Source organism: Panthera onca, chromosome A1, assembly GCF_046562875.1.
Source record: "Panthera onca isolate mPanOnc1 chromosome A1, mPanOnc1 haplotype 2, whole genome shotgun sequence".
NCBI lineage: Eukaryota > Metazoa > Chordata > Mammalia > Carnivora > Felidae > Panthera > Panthera onca.
In genome coordinates this window covers 99528893-99546592 of record NC_138339.1, presented here as the reverse complement: position 1 = coordinate 99546592, position 17700 = coordinate 99528893, and the positions used below count along the sequence as shown (strand labels likewise).

Sequence of the window (17700 nt, the reverse complement as noted above, 5' to 3'; positions counted from 1 at the left end):
CTCCCGCACCCTACCTCCGGTTCTCCCGAGTGACGCCGGGTAGAAAAGTGGGAGGAGCGGAGAAAGGAGAAGGGGTGGGGTCTCCGTTCTGTTGCATTCTGGGAAAGACGCTGCTCCTTGGGCCGTTCAGTCGCCTGGGAGTTGTAGTCACGATCCTGAGGTAACGGGTGAGTGTTCCGCGCCAGCAAGGCTCGTATCCTTAGGGACCGGTGGAGTGGTGGTAGGGCTTCGTTTGACAGTTGTGTGACCCACCTCCTCGGGCACGATTCTATCTCTGCCTAGAGTGTTTATGACGAACCTGCTGAGCTTGCAGGCCCGGACGTGAGATAACTCTCCGCTGAGGATGCCGGGCCTGCCTTCCATGGCGGTTTCCTGGAAGCCGGGGAGTATCGAGCCGCTTTCCTGGGTGGGGATGTACGGGGCTCTTCTGCTTCAGCCACGGGCCAGGGGTTTGCCACCTTTCTAGTGAGAAAGAGGTTTCATTCTGCCAACCCCACCCCCCCCCCCCTGCAAATTTTGACGGTCTTTCATCTCTCTCTTGAGAAGTTAAACTTAGCGCTTGACGTTTCCCGCCTTCGAGAGGAAGAATTTTCAGTCACTTCTAACGTGACCAAGTACTTCGCATTATTAGATTTACAGAGTGTCCTTTTTGTGGAAAGTAAGTTGAAGATATCAAAGAATAAATGACGTTTGTGGAATTTTAAAAGTAAAATGAGAATGTGAAATGATAGCCTGGAGTTTAAGTTTTAAATAAGTATCTTCCTGAAAGCTAGGTTAACCATCTCTACGGACCTATCTCTGTCTGGGACGTAGGGAAGGTTGTAGAGTAGAAATTTTACGAGAAAAACCAAAATGCAGTAGTCTTGTTGAATAATAAGAGATTAGACAAAATAGGACTAGAATTGAAGGGGTGCCTGGGTGGCTCAGTCTGTTGAGTGTCCGCCTCATGCTTTTGGCTCAGGTACTGATTGATCCCAGGCTTATGGGATCCAGCCACCCACCCCTCCTCCCCGGTTGGGCTGGTACTGAGGGTGGAGCCTACTCAAGATTCATTCTCTCCCTCTCTCTCTCCCTCTCTCCCTCCCCCCCCCCCCCGCCCCTTTCCTCTGTTCACGCGTTCTCTCTCTAAAATTTAAAAAAAAAATTTTTTTTTCCTAAGGCTAGAATTAGGAAGACCAAAAGAAGATATAATAGATCTTGGTCTGTTTTTACATAAATTATAAGGATAATTTTCATTGTGAGATCTTTAATTTTGTAGCTTCAGTTCTTTACGTCTTGTCAATTTCCTAATGATTGCCAACAACAAAATTCGTTACTAAACCTTAGAGTACCTGCGCCCTTCAGGGACTGAGGATGGGAGTGAAATTTTGAGTCTAGGGGAAAAGGCACAGTGGCCAGAAATAACTCTGGTAGGATAGAGGCCAACTAACTGGGATCTTTGGGGAAAACCAGAATGATAGGAATTGTCTGAGAAGGACCTGTGGTATCTTTTCATTTGCCTGATGCTTATAGATGCTGAGTCTGTTGTAAATAGGTTACAGATTGTTTTTCCATTGTAAAATCAAATAATCATTATTAACAGCCATTCAGATGAATAAAACCTTGAGATAACGCTTTAGAAAATACTTTGGCAACCTGTTAACACAAAATCCCAAGGTTGTCATTCAAAAGAGAAAAAAACCCATGTAGCATATTTTCCTCTTTATTGAATTACTAAATTATGTCTTTAGAATTTTGAATACTATAGCAATTAAGTTTTGTTTTCCCTTTTGATTACCTAATACATATGGTTAGATGTAATATTTGATTCTTTAAAGCTCTAGGTTTTATTTTCATTTTATTTTTATTTTAGAGAGAGGGAGGGCGAGCTAGGGGGGAAGTGGGGAAGAGAGAGAGAGAGAGAGAGAGAGAGAGAGAGAGAGAATCCCAAGCAGGCTCCACACTCAGTGCTCAGCCGGACCCCACAGCCTTGGGATCATGACCTGAGCTGAAATTAAGAATAGGTTGCTCTACCAACTGAGCCACCCAGAGGCCCCTTAAGCTCTGAATTTTAAAAGGACATTAGTCTTAAGGGAATGATTGTGAATTTGAGAAATCTACTTCATAATGCAACTTAGAATCATGAGAGCATAGAATATGTTTATATTGAAATTGAACTTTTTATCATATTTTAGCATTTCTAAGTTTTGTGTGGTTGCAACCATAATCACTTACATCTCTGAGGTTCCCACTTTATTCAGTAGGAAGTTGTTTCACTGTAGTAGTCTGTTTGTAACTATAGGAGTAGGAGAAGGGGCATTCTGAGAAATCATTTAACATGTATGAAAATCCCATTGTTGAACACCAAACATATTATTTCTATTCAAGGGCATAGCACATGATAAATGTTTAAATGGATGTATTAGACTGAATATATTATTTTGTTCCACTAGAAGGTGAGTTCTGTGGGGACAGGAATTAAAATTTTTTTTCATCCATTTTTTTTCATAACTATTTTCTATCCTTAGTCCCTAAAATAGTGCTCAGCATATATAAGGCATTCATTCCATATAATTCAGGTATTATATCCCATCTTCCAGTTAATAATTTAATTTAACAAACATACAATGTGCAGGATACTATGACTGGGTGATTTTAAAATAGTAAAAAGTTAAAAAAGAGGGGCATGGGGGCTTTTCCTTTAAGGAGATTATAACAGAAAACAAGGTAAGAAAGGTACACATGTAACTTTAATAGCTGAATACTATTTAAGAGAAGGTAAATGACAGACTGGCAATGACAAACTCTCTTCTTTAATCCTGTTTTCTAATCCTGCATCTCTGTAGGCCACTTGCCCCAGGTCTTTTTAGTTAAAACAATAGCTATTTGGAATTTTAAAGAAAAAAGGATTGTCCTTATTTGCTGATCTCCTTATAGGAAGTTATCATGTAAGCTATGTAATGAATCTTGTCACATTTAAAATAATATAGTAGCACCTGGGTGAATCCGTGGGTTAAGCTGTTAAGCCTCTGGCCTCTTGGTTGCCACTCAGGTCATGAACACAACACACAGTTGGTGAGATCAAACCCCACTTTGGACTCTGTGCTGACAGCTCAGAGCCTGCGTGGGATTCTCTCTCTCTCTCTCTCTCTCTCTCACTCACTCCCTCCCCCTCCCCCCACCTCCCTCTCTCCCTCTCTCTGCCTCTGTCTCGCTCTCACTCTCGCAAAATAAACTTTTTAAAAATAAATAAATAAAATAATATAAATTGATAGATCTTTTATGACTTGTTACTGTGTTTGTGACATTCAGCATGTCCCCTAAATGCAAGTTTAGAAATAAAGCTACTCTTCAAGTCTCTTTGCCTTTCCAATTTAACCATAACTGGTTGTTCCTTTAAATGCATTTTTTTTTTCATGTTTTGAATACTAATTGATCATATTAGCTTCTCAATGTTCCTGTCAGGACTGTTCAAGAACCATGTAGTTTGTGCCACTATGGTGATTCATGCTAGTTCAGGGTGAGCAAGCAGACAGTTCCTGAGTGTGAATCCTAGTTGGCCATCCTTAATAATCATGATTTTGGATGCATATTTATACTAACTTAATAAATGACATTAGTTTAACTAGTTGCTGTTTATTACTATATATATTCCCAACTATTATGCTGTTAAATACATTTGTAAATGGATATTTGCATGTTTATCAAAATGGATATTCATTTGTATGGTAGTAAATGCGTCTATGTCCTTTTTTTTTTATATAAAAAAATTTTTTTTAACGTTTATTTATTTTTGAAACAGAGAGAGACAGAGCATGAACGGGGGAGGGTCAGAGAGAGGGGGAGACACAGAATCTGAAACAAGCTCCAGGCTCTGAGCTGCCAGCACAGAGCCCGACGCGGGGCTCGAACTCACAGACCACGAGATCATGACCTGAGTCAAAGTTGGACACTTGACCGACTGAGCCACCCAGGCGCCCCCGCTTTTTTTTTTTGAGAGAGCAAGTGGGGGAGAGGCCGGAGGTGGTGGGGGGAAGAAAATCCCAAGCAGGCTCCATGCTGACAGCACAGAGACCATTGCAGGGCTTGAACCCATGAACATGAAATCGTGACCTGAGCCAAAATCAAGAGTCCGATACTTAACCCACTGAGCCACCCAGGCGCCTCTCTATGTCCATTTCTGAACAAGTAAACACTAGAAATGTAAAGGGCTACAAGAAATTTGCATTTGCACAAGTAAACACATTCAGAAATGTAAAGGGCTACAAGAAATTTGCATGTTTTCATCTTTTGTGATATTGTACAGAATTATTGTAAAATATCCTTGCAGGCGTATTCACAAAAGTGGATATACGAAGTGTGTAAAGTGAATATAGGAATGCTGAAGTGGTTGCTCCCCTTTGTATCTTAATCTTTTCTGTTGGTGCAAAAAAAGATTGTATTTTACCTATCTATAATCAACATCTGGCGTGCATATCTTCCAAATTAACAGTTTTCCAGTTAGACCCAAATCATAACAGGTACATTGGTATCTAGTGTAAGCAACCCAAGTATACTAGTCTATGAATGAACTTTAAAGGACTGTCAATTTTCTAAAAGAAAAAGGTAAGTAATTCAGCCAGCAAAATTGAGTTTATTCAAGAATAGCAGAGAAATTGCAGTTTGTGACAAACCATGGGGAACCATAGGCAAGTCCAGAGAACAGAGAAGAGCTTCCATTTATAAAGGAAAGGAGGAAGTTGGGAGGGGTTATTTTCTACAAAAGTTCATTGGGGCAAATGAGAGTTTGAAGTGGTGGTGGCTTCTCATTGGCTGCAGGGGAAGGCAGCTTACTTTTGACAGCAAAAGGCCATCTTCTGTCTTCCTGCTGGACTGTGCAAGCTATGATGAGTGATGAGTTTGTGAGAGTCCTCTCTCCATGACTTCCCAACTCCAATTTTACTTTAGGTTTCCTTAATGTATTTTCACATTTCCCCCATTTGATAAAGAATTTTCTTTAAAAGCATTGCTGATCAAGAGTTGGGCCATTTCTTCCTTATTAGAGTCATTTTTGTCCATCACTGCCAGGAAGGACCTTTTCTGGGTGTCATGTCTGCAGATTGGAAACCTTTGAGGCCACTTTTGAGTGACTAGAGGTAGGAGGGAGAACTCTCAGGCATTTCCCATTTAAAGTCTGTATCTTATTAGGTTGTATCTGTTGGAGATCGTCTTGAAATGCGGAACCAGCATCACTCTTTGGAGTATACCATTTCTACAAAGGTTTGGTAGGCTACAGTATATAATCTAAAAATGATTTTACAAAATAAATAAGAATAATGACCCTAGTTTGTATATTAGTTCTAAACCAGGAGCCCAGACCTGAAGATAGCCAGCTAAAGAGATCAAAGGGCCATAGATGGTCAGGTGGAATTTGTTGTAGTCAGTATGCTTGTTCTGTAATTTTATGGACTTGGGATTTTACTTCTCCAGAGGAATTTAGGTGCAACCTGTGGTGTTTGCTATTTCATAAACATCTTGTTTGGCAAGTAAGTAATCAAGGTCTATGCAATTATCCAAAACTATTTTAGCCAACAAGTCAAGTGATCGTTGTTGGACTGCTACTGCCTTACTGGTGGAATCAGCAAGTTTTCCCAGTTACAGAGAGAGATTCTTAATCATTTATTCACTGGCATGAACAGCCACCATTGGGATAAGTGCCCTTATGATGGAGGCAAATCCAGAATAATGTATACCTCCTGGGAGTTCCCATGTAAGGCAACAATGAAGGTTTGATGGGGAAGACCAGTAGGAGGACCAATGGAAGGCTTCATTTTTATTGTGGATGTCTGTGGGCTAGTTAGTAAGCCTCCAATCTGCCAACTATGTATTTTGGCCCGTTGAGTGGTCCACTTGCCACAGACAGATAAAACCAGGTGGCGCACATAAGACTGTTGCTAGGGTTTGATTATTAATTAATGCCGTTAGTTGGGATTATTCAATTGGACCTTTGAACCAAGGGTCAGTGGTGGTTGGGGAACAATTAGGGAGAAACTGTCCTTTTCGGTGAACTTTATTCTTTTTTTTTTTTAATGTTTATTTATTTCAGAGAGAGAGAGAGAGCAGGGGAGGGGCAGAGAGAGAGGGAGACACAGAAGCCAAAGCAGGCTTCAGGCTCTGAGCTGTCAGCCCAGAGCCCGACATGAGGATCGAACTCACGAACTGTGAGATCATGACCTGAGCTGAAGTCAGGTGCTTAACTGACTGAACCACCCAGATGCCCCTATGGACTTTATTCTTGAAGGGTGTGCAGAGGGGGGTTGTTTTGTTATAGTGAGCCGACCTGTAGTAGTAGAAAGAACAGGGAACCATGTGATTAGTTGCATTGAGAGTTAGGATAGCAGACAGCTCAAAGCAAAGCACAGGAAAACCTGGTTGTAGAAGTTTGACCCTGTAATATCTAGAGGGATGTGGGTATAGTTAGTGGTCACACCGGAGATGAAGGAAAAGTTTGCTCTGAGGAAGACTAAAGGGTTGCAAGTCTCATGGACAGGTCCAACAGTCAGAAAGGTTTCCCCTTTTTTTGAGGGATTGGGAAATATGAATGAGGGCATCGTCTCATCAGGATAGATAAAGGAGAAAATGAAATGAGAAAAAGCAGAAAGGAGAGAATATACAGGCCCGATCCTGTCATCTTGGGGAAGCTGTCTGCTTCAGTATCCTGTGTTTCATTTCCTAGAAATCTTTAAATTTTTTTTTAAGTTTATTTTGAGAAACAGAGCGAGCAGGGGAGAGGGGCAGAGGGACAGAGAGACAGAATCTCAAGCAGGCTCTGTGCTGTCAGCATGGAGCCCCCCGTAGGGCTCCATCCCCAAACCCTAGGTATTTGACCTGAGGTGAAAGCCAGAGTTGGACGCTCAACCAACTGAACTGCCCAGCTGCCCCATATTCCTGGAAGTCTTTAATTTGAGGTCAGCAGTGGATGGCAATTCCAGTCAGCGTTTGGGCTATCTTTAGATGAGACTTATAAATTCAGGAGTCAGTTCCTTGTAGTTAAGTGGTACAAGGATTGGTTCATAACACTTGATAAGGACCTTTTCAGTGTGGTTGAAGAGAGTCCTTTTGGAGATGTCTATTCCAAGAAATGAAATCCTCAGGTTGCATTGTGTGGTGTTTGAAGTTTTCATCTCCCAAGAATGTGATGTGAAAAGACTGTTCAACTAGAGCATGATTATTTTTGAGGGATGTAATTAGGCCTTTGCAACGTTAAGTATAGCTCCTTTTATTAGGTGCAGGTCAAAAGAGATGGAAGCTAGGGGTATAGAGCATCCAGTAATTACCTCAAAGGGTGAGAGCTTATGAGTTCCAAAGGGAATGGATCTGAGCATTAGAAAGACCATCAGTGCTACTTTTGGCCACGGTAGTTAGTTGGAGGGTTTCCACAAATTTCGCCGGTTGAGTTTTGATGATGCAGTTGGTTGGTGTGACTGGTTCTGAACAATGAGGATGATAGCAGTGAAAATGCTGTAGAACTGGCCAAACAGCATAGACTTGCTGTAATATTTGACCAGCATAATGGGTTTCCCAGTCACTGTGGAGCTCAGGTAGGGTTCCCCAAATAGGGATGATTTTTTCCCAATAGGATATTAGCTACTGAAGAAGCAGTAGCTTGTCTACATGGAAGGGCTTCAAACCAGTGGGAAAACCTGCAAATCATTACCAAGATATATTTGTGTTCATGAGATGGGTGGGTAGCTGAGTACAGCCCGTTTAGAAGACCTCAGTCCTTTAGATAATTTAAAGTGCCCAGGAGCAGTGTGGACAGAATGCTTGGGTGATTTTTTGAAGAGGGCATCTTGCTGGACAAAGGGGAAATCTTCCTGGTGGACTATGCAAGCTTCCACAAGTGGTATGTGGGTGTTAGTCTTCCCTTCATGGCTTCATGAATCCCAAGTTTGAATTATGCTTCCTTAACACATTTTCACAAGATCTACCAGATTTTTTGAATAGTAGAACAAATTTTTGCACTTGGTGAAAGAAAAAGACCAAAAATTGACCATAAAATCTAGTTGAATAAAAAACTTGTAATTAATCTGACCAGATTATGTGCACTCTTTCCATATGAAGGGTCCTCACAGCCAGCCAGCTGCAGAATTTCTCTCTTCTTGCTGCATATGCTGATACTATTTTCTTTCTCCTTATTTCTCCCCTTCCCTTGCATTACCATTGTTTATATGTGTTGTGTTTTACTACTGTCTGTTAATATTTTCCCTCTTGTATTACTTCTCTACCATAGCAGTCATTGGCAGCAGTGATGGGAAAAGCAGAGGAAGGAATAGGTGAGAAAGAGTGAGAAGCTAGGAGAAAAAATCTGTAATGGAACCTTCCATCCTCTTTTAATTGACTCATAGGAAGAAGGAAAGGAAGCTTATGTTATACCTACTCTTAATTTTTACTTCACTCTTGTTTCCTGCCCCAGTATCCCAAGAGCCCCTAATCCTCTCACATTTTTTCCGGCCTTGTGATTGCTCTTTGTATCCTGGTCTCAAATAAGAGGCTTGATGTTTTCTTCCTACATCTTAATCTCATATTTTTGTTTTCCTCCAAGGGGAATAATTATGATTCTAAATGACTAGTAGCAGTAAGTTAAGTTATCCCTGATACAGAGCACAGGCACTGTCAATGCTTACTTTTCTTGCTTAACCCACACTCTGTTTGGGTCAAAAGACTTTTATTAACATCAATTATTATTATATTATACGTATACAGCTAGGTCTTATTCTGTTACTCTGATCCCTAAGGTGACTTTGTAAATATGTCTTGGACTCCTTTGTATATTGATCTTTAACTCAAGGACAACTGTATAGGGTGGGGGTGTACTCACTGATAACCTTAATGCATTGCATGCACTTACTTAGGAATATGTCATATCCCATAGAAAGTTCTAATACTTGGCAATAAGACAGGGATTTCAGAAACAGAATTTCAAAGGGCATGTAGGGCTACCCTTTTATCTCATTTCCTGTTGTACAGAGGAGAGCCAAGCCAGGCATGTTCCAAGCAGAAATATTCATTCTTACTGTTGAATAAAATTGAAATTGTATTCCTTTATCTTTTATTTTACATCTGTTTGGTTTTGTGGGATAAAAACTTGTCAGGGGTATTTGGTATTTCATGGGTTTCACTATAACAGTAAAAAATCCTTTAGTCTAAAAAGTACACTATGCATCTATTATGGATGAACAGTGCTATTAATATCCACTCTCTCCATCTACACATTTTGTTTTTTACCCTCAAGCTTTTGAGTCTCTAACTTTTAACCTCTTTTCCTGTTACATTGAGAAATTCTTTTGTTAAAGTCAGACTATTTAAGCAGTATGGTATTTTTAAATATTGGTAGGATCCTCATGATAGTTATTTTGTAAATGTGTTTTGCTTCCTGTTTTTCTCCCCAGCCCTTTCATTGTTTCACTTTTACTGTAATTTCAGATCCTCTTCTCCTTAGTCAAGTAAGCTGAAAAATACTGTTATATAACTATACATGTTGTTATGGTGGTACAGTTTATGAACATACAGCTTATCTTCATCCTCATTTAAGGTATTAAGACCTGCTCTATGATGATCCTGATTGGGATGCTTTAAAAATAAGAGATATATACCACATATTCCATGGATTCATTGTTTTCTAGCATTTTACTGTCTAGGAATACAGGCAATACTTAAGTGTATAAAGATATTGATTTGGTTTTAATAGTGACCATATTATTAAAGAGCAAGTAAAGATTTAAATTGCTTATCACATAATGTTCACTAAATATTTAAAGATGAATGAAGTAAGTTTAGGTGGTTGATGATTAAAGGGAAGCTGTAGGAACCACAATTAACAAGGCTGAGAAGAAAAGTAACTAACAGGTTAAAATTAATGAGACTAAAGAACCAAATTCCATCATAGCTTTTTGTAAGGAACAAGTATCATTTGTTAAGAACCTACTCAATGTTAGACATTGTTTTACATCTATTACATCTAGTATTCACAAAAATCTTGCAAAGTACACGTTCTTCTTTTACATATAAAGAAATTAATGTTCATAGAAGTTAAATAAGTTGACCAAAGTCAAGGTAATTAATAGTCTAGCTCAGACTTTTAAACTCAGAGACTTATAATATACTTTCAATATATATAAAATTGATTTTAGACTAAAAAAAAACCAAAAACAAAGACAACTATTATCCTGAAATGATTAAACATTTGAGTATCTATTAGAGCCCAATTACATCCTAGTTTGTTGCATAGTTTTTCTTTAGTTTGAAATTTTTCTTTTGAAGAAAATTCATCCACACACATTTTTTTTTTTTTTTTTTCATCCACACACATTTTTAAGCTGCAATGGTGTATTATGTAGGCACTTTTCAATTTTTTTTCTATCATGACTAAAGAGGTATGCTACCAAGTCTGTTTTAAGTTTTTTTTTTTTTTTTTAATGTTTGTTTATTTTTGAGAGAGAGAGCCAGGGAGCGACAGAGAGAGGGAGGTGGACAGGCTGTATGTTGTCAGCGAAGAGCCGGATGCAGGGTTCGATCCTGTGAACCGTGAGATTGACCTGAGCCAAAGTCTGAATCTCAGCTGACTGAGCCACACAGGTGCCCCAGCAGGTCTGTGTCTTAATTATCCATAAATAATTTAAGTGATCTAATTTACAATCATTCTTTTGTCTAATGTTGATAAAGGAATTATATATTGCTTTAACTCTTAGTATATCAGGAAAAATAGTCATGGGTGTCATCATATTTTTTTATATTTTTGAGTAATTTTGAGAAGTAACAAACAAGGGATAGTGGACAGTAACTTTATTAGGAATTGTAATAAATATTGAGACCTAGTAAACAAATTTTTATTCTATATTTTCCTGAAATGAGTAATGAATGTCCTTTGAGAGCAAGTAGCTGCTCATCAATGTCTATACACAATCCTGGGAACTATGCATCCTATAAATAAAGATTCCAGATATTATATGCATCTTTAAATTGATTCTAGCTTATCATTATGTTTAGTTCTTTGTCGTGGGCTTATAATATCAAAATGTAGTAACATTTGAAACTTTTTCAATAACTGTTGAAAACTGATATCTCATAATCTTTTTAGACGGAAGTCATCCATATTCTTTCCTCCATAATTGTAAAATATTTTCATTTTTATATTTATAAACACTACTTAGAAGTACAAGTCAAATAAGATTTTCATTTCTATATTTATTTCCTTCATCTATTTCCTTCCTGACTTTGCATACACATCTACCTTAGTCATTTGTTGACTTACAAACTGTGTTAAATAACTTTTAGTGCACAAATACCATAAAGGATGAAAGAACACTGCCATGGTCCTATTAGCAAGTTGAGATATTCCAAATTCTTGTTGCATAATACTGTGTGATGAAGACCTTCCCGTTGGATGACTAACTGGATAGGAATGCCATATTTGCTTTTCTTAAAAATTCATTGCTGGGGCACCTGGGTGGCTCACTTGGTTAAGTGTCCAACTTCTGCTCAGGTCATGATCTCTCAGTTACATGGGTTCGAGCCCCGCATCAGGCTCTGTGCTGATAGCTCAGAGCCTGGAGCCTGCTTCAGATTCTGTGTCTCCCTCTCTCTCTGCCCCTCCCATGCTCACACTATGTGTCTGTCGCTCTCAAAAATAAACAATACTTTTTTTTTTTTTTTTTTGCAAACTGGTGCAGCTGCTCTGGAAAACAGTGTGAAGATTCCTCAAAAAATTAAAAATAAAACTACCCTACCATCCAGCAATAGCACTATTAGGAATTTATCCAAGGGATACAGGAGTGCTGATTCATAGGGGCACATGTACCCCAATGTTTATAGCATCACTTTCAAAAATAGCCAAATTATGGAAAGAGCCTAAATGTCCATCAACTGATGAATGAATAAAGAAGATGTGGTTTATATACACAATGGAATACTATTTGGCAATGAGAAGTAATGAAATCATGCCATTTATAGCAACATGGATGAAACTGGAAGGTATTATGCTGAGTGAAATAAGTCAGTCAGAGAAGGACAGATACCATGGTTTCACTCATATGTGGATCTTGAGAAACTTAACAGAAGACCATGGGAGAAGGGAGGGGGAAAAATAGTTACAAACAGAGAGAGAGGGAGGCAAACCATAAGAGACTCTTAAATACAGAGAACAAACTGAGGGTGGATCAGAGGAGGTGGAGGAGGGGGAAAATGGATGATGGGCATTGAGAAGGGCACTTGTTGGGATGAGCACTGGGTGTTGCATGTAAGTGATGAACCACGGGAATCACCCCAAAAAACGAGAGCACACTTCACACGCTGTATGTAGGCCAATTTGACAATAAATTATATTAAAAAAAAAAAGTTAAACCTACACAGAAGCAAGAAATGTATTATTAATTGTTGGATCAATTGTAGCAATAATTAATAATTAAACTCAAAGATTAAGAACTAAAAAAATTTAAAGAAAATAAAAATTAAAAAAGTTGTTTACTCATTGATTCTTAAGTTTGAGAAAATATCTATTTGAGTCATCTGAAAATTCATGATCTGAAATTTTGCTTGCATCAGTCAAGCAAAATAATGAGCAATTTCAGCATCATCATAGTCTAGAGTGCTGTTAGTTTCTTTGCATTCATCTTTTGATTTGTCTAATAATTGTGCTCAGTATGGGCAGAAAATGTAAAATTCAGAACTTTCAACTATGTTTAGCTTTTATTAAAAGCTTTCATCAGTGAGGGGCGCCTGGGTGGCTCAGTCGGTTGGGTGACCAACTTCGGCTCAGGTCATGATCTCGCCGTCCGTGAGTTCGAGCCCCGCGTCGGGCTCTGTGCTGACAGCTCAGAGCCTGGAGCCTGTTTTGGATTCTGTGTCTCCCTCTCATTCTGACCTTCCCCCATTCATGCTCTGTCTCTCTCTGTCTCTCAAATGAATAAACGTTTAGAAAAAAAAAAAAAGGCTTTCATCAGTGAAAGTTTCTACCTCCCTCTCCCTCTTGCAAAAATGGTGTCTCTGTACTTCTCTTACGCTTTCTTTCAAAGATATAATATAGTGGGCAACACAATTAGAAAACTGAAGTATGCTGTTATAATGATGATTTATTTCACTACCAGGTCATTTCTAGGTGATTCCATTATTTCATTTTCTTATGATTTTATCTTTTAGCATAAGTTGTGAATAATGATTAAATAATTCCTAGGATAATGAAATAGCAAAATACTCAAGATACAGGAAAATAAGATCCCTAAAATAACATAATGCATTTTCCATTTCTAAAGGGATCACTATAATGTATCTTCAGTTTATAAAAGCATCAAGTGAACTTTATTGTGTTAAAAAATGAATATTTTGTTCTTCGGAAGGTTTCTAAGTTCTTTTTCTTTGGAAGATAGGAAATACCAGTGCTGATAATAAATTTCAAAGAAGAAATTCAAAAACTGAAGCTGGGTCTAACAGATCCTTGTATACTAGAGGTTAATATAACTTTGTTCCTTAATTTACATTATAACTGAACACAAACTAGTTTGTATTTCTTTTTCCTATCTCAAGTGAAAGTGTTAACCATTGTAATTCCAAAATAATAATAATTTGACCAAATGAGGCATTCATCTTAAAAATCAAAGTACAGATTGTTAAATTAGTTCATTTATCTTTATCCAATCCAGTGAATTTTTTGCATTAAAAAATAGATGTATAAAGTATAAAAGTTGATATATAAAATCATTTATAAAGTTTATAGTATTTTCCCATTGAGAATAGTTAATTTTTATACATAAGAAAAGCATGGCTATTATGGCATCCCACCATAACAAGCATTTAATGATAGAACCACACTTTATAAATCATGATCTGAGAGAATTATCAAAAACCAAAGTGAAGTCAAGAGGATCAGTGCCCTCCATGTAGTAATATTTACTTTTGCCCTGAAGCAGACATGTGAAAAGATGTGTGAAGAAATGCTAGTAAATTCCAGAGATGAAGGCCTTTTCCAAAAATATCCCTGTTTCTTTCTACTGATTATTGCTAGTTTTTTTTTATGGAATAAGAACCCAAACTATTTTGTGATTAACATTAGTGTATGATACTGTAGACAGAAGTTAAATAGGTGTGTAATTTAAACATCTTGTTAGTGATATTCTTGAAAAAAGGGTTGGGAATTTTTTAAGCCATGGAAAGTATTTTTTTCCTTCCTCATTAACGGGGTATTTTAGGGAAAAAAATGTAAATATATGCAGTATAGGGGTGGAAGAGGATGAGGAAGGCAGTGCTGCTGTATATCAAGGGACAGAGAAAATCTTTCAGATATTTAAAACGGCAGATGAAGGGGCACCTGGGTGGCTCAGTCGGTTGAGTGTCTGACTTCGGCTCAGGTCATGATCTTACGGCTCGTGAGTTCAAGCCCCGCGTCGGGTTCTGTGCTGACTGCCGGGAGCTTGGATCCTGCTTTGGATTCTGTGTCTCCTTCTCTCTCCCTCAAGAATAAATAAATGTTTTTTAAAAATAAATAAAAAATAAAAGGGAACATAAAGAAGCAGGCGTAAGGGAAAGTGTTCACAGAAAATACAGGAACCTGGTCTAGCTCTGTCCTTTGAAGGAAGGGATGTACCTGGACACATCATGGCCAAACTGATGAAAACCAAAAATTAGGAGAAAAACTTGAACGCAGTCAGAAAAGGCACATTACATAGAAAGAACAACAATTTGAACTATCATGATCTTAACAAATAATGGAGGCTGAAAAACTGTGAAGCTACATCTTTAAAGTACTGAAAGAAAAAAAGCTTGTCAGTTCTATACCTGATGGAAATACCTTTCAAGAATAAAGATAAAATAAGTCTGCTGGCATACTGATTAGGAATGTAGGCTCTGGAGGAGCGCCTGAGGCTGAGTATCCAACTCTTAATCTTGGCTCAGGTCATGATCTCACCGTACATGAGACTGAGCCCTGCATCAGGCTCTGTACTGATGGTGAGGAGCCTTCTTGGGATTCTCTCCCCCCCCCCTCCCCCGCCCCTTTCTGCCCCTCTCCTGCTCACTTGCTCTCAAAATAAATAAAACATCTTTAAAATTGTAGGCTCTGGAGACAGAATCTTGGATTTGAATTTCAGCTTGGACGCCTCTGGTGGTCATGGATGAATTACATAAATTCTCTAAAGTTCAGTCTCCTTACGTATTTTACTAACATATATACTTTATTGGGATAATACCTAAATTAGTAAGTAATTGAGAAAAATAAATGAGAGAATGCTTTTTAAGCCCTTAGTACCTGCTTGACATATGTTAAGTTGTTAGAAAGTGTTAGTTATCATTTATTCATATGTATTTTTAGCTAGTGTAGCCAACCTTTATGGAATTTTACGCTATTTTTATCCCTCCCCTCACCCCAGCTTTAGAGAAGTTGGCTACATCTTGAAAAAGGAAGAAACCATTAACAATATTGAAAATGAGAAATCACTTTTGCTGCTACTTTGACTTGTACAAAGACAAGATTTAGGAAGCTCTCATTTTCAGAGAAAATTCTTATAAATAATGCTTTCCCTTTATTTTCTGCATAGCAATGCATAGGTAGAAATATAGGGTGTTTTTGATCATTGATTTTTACGGAAATTATTACATAAGGCAATCCCTGGTAGAAATGAACTCTTTGTTTTAGATGCCATGATTATTGAAGATATTACACTTTGGATCACTAAGAAGATCTGCAGTTGATCTCCAAATGTATTTTAGTAAAGTATGAATGGACATCATATTTTTATAATTTCATTTTCCTTGTTTCATATTCTTCATTTGAAGATTTCTTAGGCTTTTAGAGAGTATTCAAAATAATGATGTCGTTTAAAAATAAGTTTAGACCATAAATTGTGTTTTCTATTACAGTAATAAATGATATTTTATCTATTATTTATGCCACTTTCACATTACTTCCATGAAATCTATAAAAAACCTGTCCCCCCCCCCCCTTTTTTTTTCAATTTTAGAGGGAAGGAAAGTGAGCAGGGGAGAGGAGCAGAGGCAGGGAGAATCTTAAGCAGGCTCCATGCTAAGCATGGACCCTGACCCAGGGCTTGATCCCGTGACTCTGGGATCATGACCTGAGCCAAAATCAAGAGGTGGACGCTCAACCGACTGAGCCACCCAAGCGCCCTTGTTCCTTTTTTTTTTTTTTTTTTTTAATTTTTTGAATGTTTATTTATTTTTGAGAGAGAGAGAGAGAGGAGCAGGGGAGGGGCAGAGGGAGAGGGAGACACAGAAGCCAAAGCAGGCTCCAGGCTCTGAGCTGTCAGCACAGAGCCCTACATGGGGACTGAACTCACGAACCGCGAGATCATGATCTGAGCCGAAGTTGGATGCATAACCAGCTAAGCCACCCAGGCACCTCTGTGTTCCTTCTTTTTGATAAGATTTCAATAATTTTGTTTTACCTTCTTTGTATTTATAATGTAATGGCTAAGTGTGAATGTTTTGATGCTAGACCTGAAATATAGTCTCAAATCTACCAATTATTAACTGTTTGACATTATCTAAGGTACATGTAAGTCTACACCTTAGTTTCCTCATCTCTTAAATAGGATTATACATGTAAAACACTGTTAGATCCAAATATTACTTTTTATATTACTGCATTTAAAAAGACTTAACTGAGTGGTTAGCATATTCTGTATATTAACCTGCCCATCATTCATTCATTCAACATATAGTTATTAAGTAACAGGCTCAGTGGCCTACCACTATACCAGGTTTTGCCCTCTTGAAATTTATATTTTGATTGTACTAAGTGCTGCAAAGAAACACTGTCTTATTCTTGCACAAATTCCAGGAGAAAAAGGTATTTGGCATAGAAGTTATTCAGTTGATCCATTTATTAGTATATTTAGATTATTCACTTTTATTCAAATGAAACATTACTAATCTTTAAGATAAAACTTTTTCGTAGCAGTGTTACTCACACTTTGATCTATGTACCAGTGCTAATCCATAATGAGATAATTACAGAATTTGAGAGTCAACTATAAATTTATTATCTCACAGTTTTGGTGGATCAAGGATCCCAACATGGCTTTAACTGGATGTCTCTGGATCATGAGGTTGCAGTCAAGCTGTTGTCTAGGGCTGCAGTCTTATCTGAAGACAACTGGAAAAGGTTCCACTTCCAAGCTCACTTACATGACCTGTCAGAGCTGCCTCAGAAAGCAGCTGACTTCCCCAGAGTGGGTAATCCAGGTCGAGAATGAGAGCATTCAAGATGGAAGTCACATTTTTTTTATAACCCATTTTTGTATATGATATCCCATCCCTTTTGCTGTGTTCTATTTGTTAAGAAGTGAGTCATTTAATTACATATTATGGTATTTATTTGTTGTACCTTTTTCTTTATTTTCCTAGCATCTATGAAGTATTTTTAAAGGTAAGTTAGTAGCATCAAAAAATGTATATTTCATTTGGAGATTAAATTTTGCTTCTTAGTATATTTGGCATTATAGAAATGAATAATTCATATGCTAGAAGCTACTGTCAACATATGACCAGTTTTCATAATGCTGTATAGTATAGGCAGATTTAATAAGAGGATCAGAATTAACTATAATAACTTGTTGGCATTGGGAATGTGGTTTTGGCAAAAATATTAACTGACAAGGTTTTACAAATATGCTAAAGCTATTATGGTTTAAAGTTTTGAAATCTCAGAAATTTAAGTTCTTAACTTTAATA

General features: G+C 37.8%; 2 protein-coding genes across 6 annotated transcripts in view; one reads left to right on the top strand and one right to left on the bottom strand.

Annotated features, from left to right (window-relative positions):
• The window catches only part of CERT1 (ceramide transporter 1), a 102790-nt gene extending 102667 nt beyond the window's left edge, over positions 1 to 123 (bottom strand). Inside the window, exon 1 of the mRNA XM_060637785.2 lies at positions 15 to 123. Within this exon, the coding sequence (XP_060493768.1) occupies positions 15 to 97 (83 nt within the window). The 5' untranslated portion in view covers positions 98 to 123. The remainder of the gene's footprint in view (positions 1 to 14) is intronic.
• POLK (DNA polymerase kappa) overlaps positions 58 to 17700 on the top strand; it is a 73336-nt gene continuing 55693 nt past the window's right edge. For 3 of the 5 annotated variants that reach the window (XM_060637780.2, XM_060637779.2, XM_060637776.2), the window contains exon 1: positions 58 to 167. The gene's annotated coding sequence lies outside the window, so the exon portion shown is untranslated. The other 2 variants (XM_060637778.3, XM_060637777.3) reach the window with 2 other exon arrangements.